At 59.3% G+C, this 5,000-nt stretch overlaps 1 protein-coding gene across 4 annotated transcripts in view; it reads left to right on the top strand.

Annotated features, from left to right (window-relative positions):
• Positions 1-5,000, top strand: part of LOC311373101 (uncharacterized protein) — a 14,308-nt gene that overhangs the window by 6,677 nt on the left and 2,631 nt on the right. For 2 of the 4 annotated variants that reach the window (XM_084489945.1, XM_084489944.1), the window contains exons 7-15: positions 254-394; positions 1,711-1,882; positions 2,015-2,060; positions 2,188-2,332; positions 2,480-3,211; positions 3,306-3,404; positions 3,960-4,100; positions 4,261-4,315; positions 4,418-5,000. The exon at positions 4,418-5,000 is cut by the window's right edge and continues 2,631 nt beyond it. In XM_084489945.1, the coding sequence (XP_084346071.1) occupies positions 254-394; positions 1,711-1,882; positions 2,015-2,060; positions 2,188-2,332; positions 2,480-3,211; positions 3,306-3,404; positions 3,960-4,100; positions 4,261-4,315; positions 4,418-4,863 (1,977 nt within the window). In that variant the 3' untranslated portion in view covers positions 4,864-5,000. The remainder of the gene's footprint in view (positions 1-253; positions 395-1,710; positions 1,883-2,014; positions 2,061-2,187; positions 2,333-2,479; positions 3,212-3,305; positions 3,405-3,959; positions 4,101-4,260; positions 4,316-4,417) is intronic. The other 2 variants (XM_084489947.1, XM_084489946.1) reach the window with 1 other exon arrangement.

The following is a 5,000-nucleotide window of genomic DNA, read 5'->3' as shown; positions in this document are numbered from 1 at the left end:
ACTTCCAGTTCATCAGGATTTCGGGATATATTAAATGCTCTGTTCGTCACTCGCAGTATTTTTCTGTATTATGTGTTTGAATGGGGCTCTCATTTATAATAAACTGCATAATTATGCTGTCACAGTGTTTTATGGCGGGCGGCTCTCCGGGCACAAACACGCGCATCTCACGGTGGGCTGGATGCACATGACGACGCTCGCACAGACTCACTTATGTGTCTCTCTGACATTCTCCTTTCTTTGCTGCCTTCAGTCTGGTTTGGCGTTGCTCCCGGCAACGGAGGGCATCGGCCAGCCAATAGGCATAACACTGGGCAAATCAAACTCCATGGCAACGCCTGGGAGCCCAAGCGGGATGTATTTGACCTCTCAGCATTCCCCCCTGCTGCCTAAGGTAATACGTGGTCAAAGCCTGTTGAGAATGCATCGTTTTTGACTTCTGTGCTATTTGATACGTGGGACATTAACATTTAAGGGTTTCATTTGCTATTTCTTATTGCACTATCCAGTTCTCTTTTCCATAAGCCTTGGGCTTACTAAGATGCATTGGATATTCTGATTTACAAAAACACACTGGGCCTCCCCCGGAGGATTAGCTCACGAACAAAGATCAGCCAACAGGATTACATTGGTGCATGGCTCACTATTAGAACAGCCAGCCAATACCTTTGATTAAAATAATCAAAGAAATACGCTGAAACATGTTAACACAATCATCCGTCAGGGAATCGTGTTTTCATTTCTAAGTGTGTGTATGCATACATGCTTGTACGAATGTGTGTGTGCGTACATCTGCATGCGTTTGTCTATGTGTACACACACATAGGGGTGTGTGTGGGTGTTACTGTATGTATGTGCGTGTGTGTATGTGTGTGTGTGTGTGTGTGTGTGTGTTTGTGTACGTGTACATGCCTGTGCGTCATGCGCGTGCGCATTTCTTGCACACACACACGCATGCATGCATGTGCGCGTGTGTGCGTGTGCGCGTGTGTGCGTGTGTGCGTGTTTGTGCATGCACCTGTGTGTGCATGTACCTGGCAGTGCGTGCATGTGTGCGCGCGTGCGCATGTGTGTGTGTGTGTGTGTGTGCGTGTGCGTGCGATTTTGTCATCCCTGGAAAGTGTTTAACCTTGCTGCATGGTCACCGCTACACGGGCTGCCTGCTCTTTAAGCTGCGTCTGCATTCATTACTGTCATCCCCGAGCAGGGGAGCTCTCCGCACGCAGCTCTTTAGGTTAACGCCGCCTGCCCGTCCCCGCCAGCAACACACACACCGCCAGCCAGAGCGCGGCGCGGGGACGGTGGGTCTTGTCGACGGCGCGTTAATGCCCGGGATCTCCCCCCCCCTTTCCTTATTCGACGTGCGTCCCGTCCCATAGCTCATGTCGTACCACCGTTTGAACATGAAATGACCCACAAGATAATCCCCCCCCCCCATGTTTAAAAGATGGGCTCAGTACGCCGGGCGCGCCGCCGTACAACAGATTGATGGCTGGTGTTTTTTTCGTGGCCTTTTCGTGGATTTTATGGGATAGGATAGTCGGGGGAAACCGGAGGGGTTGAGAGAGAGAGAGAGAGGGAGAGGGAGAGGGAACGGGCGATGTAGCGTTGAGAACGGAGGTCATCATCGCACCCGGGTTGGCCCGCCAGTGCTATCAGGACAGTGTTCTCACCCGTCCCCCCCTGCCTCTTGTGTGTCCCCTTCTGCAGACAGCTCAGTCCCCCGGCGCGTCCTGCGCCGCGTCCCGCTCGCCCCCCGTCCACAGCCCGGGCCACCTTCCCCGTCCTCAGAAACAGCAGGAGGCCAAGCCCAAGATGAGGAAGCTCAAATACCACCCGTACATTCCTCCCAACCAGAGGGCCGCCGCCGCAGCGACCTCGGGTACGGCCGCTCTCTCTCTTTGGGGGGGTTTTGTGTTGTTGTGTTGTCGAGGTAACGACAAAAAACGACATCAGATCAAAAAATCAGATCAAACGTATCAAGCCCCCCCCCCCCCCCCTTTGCGTCCCTCAGGTGTCGGGGCCCAGAAGAAGCAGCGATTGTCTCTGGACACGCCCAGGTACGCAGAGCCTCTACTGCTGCCCCCGAGGGGAGCACGCCCCCCCCCCCCCCCGGATATGGCTTCATGTTGAAGGTTTGAAACGCTCCAGAACCCTCCGGCTCATTGATATTGTATTTCCCTTCAGTGGAGAAACCGATCAGAATGTGAGGTTCTCCGACGCCGTGCCCCAGAGCACGCTGGCCTGCGTCCCCGCCAAACACCCCCAGTCCCTGGACCCCAGCCCGGGCCTCAAACCTGAGCCCCTGCCCCCCAACCTCGTCGACCTCACGGTAAGGAACGCTGGTCCTTTAGAAGGTGGACAGAGGGAAACGCCCACATGTTGAAACTCCAGACAAGCCCCGCCCCTTCATCCCCCACCCTCCAACCTACCAACCCCCCCCCCCCCGTCTCCCCGTCTCCCCTTGCCTGTCTCTTAGGTGTCAGAGTTGCGGCAGCAGCTGCGTAAGCGGGGCCTCCCCGTCTCTGGCACCAAACCCTCCCTGCTGCAGCGTCTGCAGCCCTTCCAACTGCCCCGCGCCTGTCTCACCCCGGCCCCCCTGTGCCAGCTGGGTACCGGCCTGGAGACCTTTAGCCCCTCGCCCCTGCTGCACCCCGACCTCAGCCCCGGCTCCAGCTCCGGCTCTGGGCCCGACTCGCCCAGCAGCGGCGGTGGCGGCGGCGGCGGCGGCGGCGGCGGCGACGGCGGCCCCCGCCAACAGAGCTTCCTACGGCACAGCAGGGTCCCCGGGGGCTCCCCCAACGGCCTCCTCCCCGAATCCCGGGTTCCCAGCGGGATCCTCAACGAGGTTCCCGGCGGCGGCTTCTCGGACGTCTCGGTCGTCTCCGTCAGCGCGGCTCGCCAGCACTGCGGTCCGGGCGGCGGCGCCGCCGTGGTCTTCATGGACCCCGCCACCACGCCCTCGGAGACGCCCAGCCCCAGCCTACCGCTGTCCTCCTCCTCCTCCTCCTCCTCCTCCTCCTCGGCCCCCTCGCCCCCGCAGAGCCACGGCCCCTGGAGGACGGAGCAGGAGCCGCTCCGCCGAGAGCCGAACGCGGCGGTGTGTGAGCTCAGGGAGAGGATCCGACCGTGGCCCCGGGAGCGCAGCGGCGGCGCCGACGGCAACGACGTCAACGGCAACAACGTCGACGACAACAACGTCAACGACGGGGTGAGGCAGACCGGAGGAGGAGGGCGGGAGGAGTCGCGTCGGGGAGAAATCAGTGGACTGTGAATGTTCAACCGGTCTCTTCACTCACTTGCAGTTCTGCGGAGGACCCCTCCATCCGTTCCTGCAACAGGATACAAGATGTTCCAGAGGGAAGCTGGAGACGGACGGACTGCCCGAGGTTTTATTCACCCAGGTAAGCACAGCAAGGGCAACATAGAACTGCTAAAAAAATACGACCGGCCGTTATTCATAATGGACGTACGGACGAGGTAGTTGTGGCTCGGTCTGGGTCATGCCAAGTCTCACACTTGTTGCCGACATTGTTGTCCTTTACGTTGTTGTTGTGATGTCAGACACCTCGCCAAGAATCACTGGAGTGTTTTATAGAGTGTTTTTTATGGAGTGTTCAATTCAATGTCCCGGCTTCTTTCATTCACTGACCGGCTTGGTTCTTCATCATTGGCCTTTCAACTGTTGTCTAATCTTCAAAGGAATGAACTAACTAACTAAATGAATGCATGTCGTGTACGACGACCACTTGACTCACCGTCATCTCACGCGCCAAAAAAATGTCAATCAAACGTCACAACACAGCGATCCTCTGCCCGAGCCCACGGGCCGCAGACGTGCACGGATTCAGGCTTTGAACCGACACCAAGGGGGGGGGGGGTCCGTTTTAGGAGCGCACACCCAAATGTAAATGTCAGCGTCAACTCCCCGGCGTCCCCCCCCCCCCCCCCCCCTACAGGTGTTCTGCTGCCAGCCCTGCGAGGCCATCAGCCAGGACCTGGAGCTGCCGGTGCAGATCACGGCCAGCCCGGCCCAGTCCTCCCCGCAGGGGGTCCGCAGCCTGGAAGAGGAGCTGCAGGAGGCCATCCAGAGAGCCCAGGTGAGCGGCGACGGCACGACGCACGACAACGCGGATCAACACGCGTTAAGACCTCACGGCGCCCCCCGTGTTTGTCTGTCCACCCCCCCCCCGGTGATGATGATGATGATGGTAACAACGAGCTGTTCCTCGGTGGTATGTCTCTTGTGTTGTCCCCCAGATGGACCCCAGCCAGTCCATCGATGACATTCTGGACGAGCCCGTCACTTGTTTGGGTGAGTGCGTGCTGCGTGTGGACGGGACGCCCCCCCGCCCCGACCCAGTGCTCTGTGGTTTCTTCCGTGTCTGACAGTCGTCTCCTCCCGTACCTCCTGCAGGGTCCGTCGCCCCCGCCGCCCAACTCAAACCCTCCGAGCACGTGGCGCGCGGCCCCGCCGACTCCCCCCGCGGGGACCAGCCGCTCCAGCCGCCGGCGTGCCGGCAGCACGACGCCGACGACAACTTCCTGTCCTCGCCCCTGTGCTCCTCGCTCCTCCTGGAGCTCCCGCCTTCTCCGGCCACCGCGGCTTTGAGTCACATGACCTTGGCCCCTCCCCCGACCATCCTCTGCTCCTCCTCCCCGCTGCCGGCCGCCGCCGCCACCGGGTCGTCGCGGAAACGGAAGGCGGCCTCCACGCTGGACGCGGCCGACTGGCTGGAGATGTTGACGTTTGGCTTCCGGCCGCTCACGCCCCCCACTGCTCCGTTTGTGGAGACGGATTTCGGTCTGGATTCCGATCTGAACGTTAACAGGGTTTTGGATCTCATGATTGAGCAGTGGTGAGGTGTGTGTGTGTCTGTGTCTGTGTGTCTGTGTCTGTGTGTCTGTGTGTTTTGCGAACGCTCTGTGTGTGTGTGTGTGTGTGTGTGTGGGTATGCGTGTCGTTGGTTTTTCCTGGTCTTGAATGGAACACAGAATGC

Source organism: Micromesistius poutassou (assembly GCF_964030765.1).
Source record: "Micromesistius poutassou genome assembly, contig: SCAFFOLD_5196, whole genome shotgun sequence".
Taxonomy (NCBI): Eukaryota; Metazoa; Chordata; class Actinopteri; order Gadiformes; family Gadidae; genus Micromesistius; species Micromesistius poutassou.
This window is presented reverse-complemented; position numbering and strand designations above follow the sequence as displayed.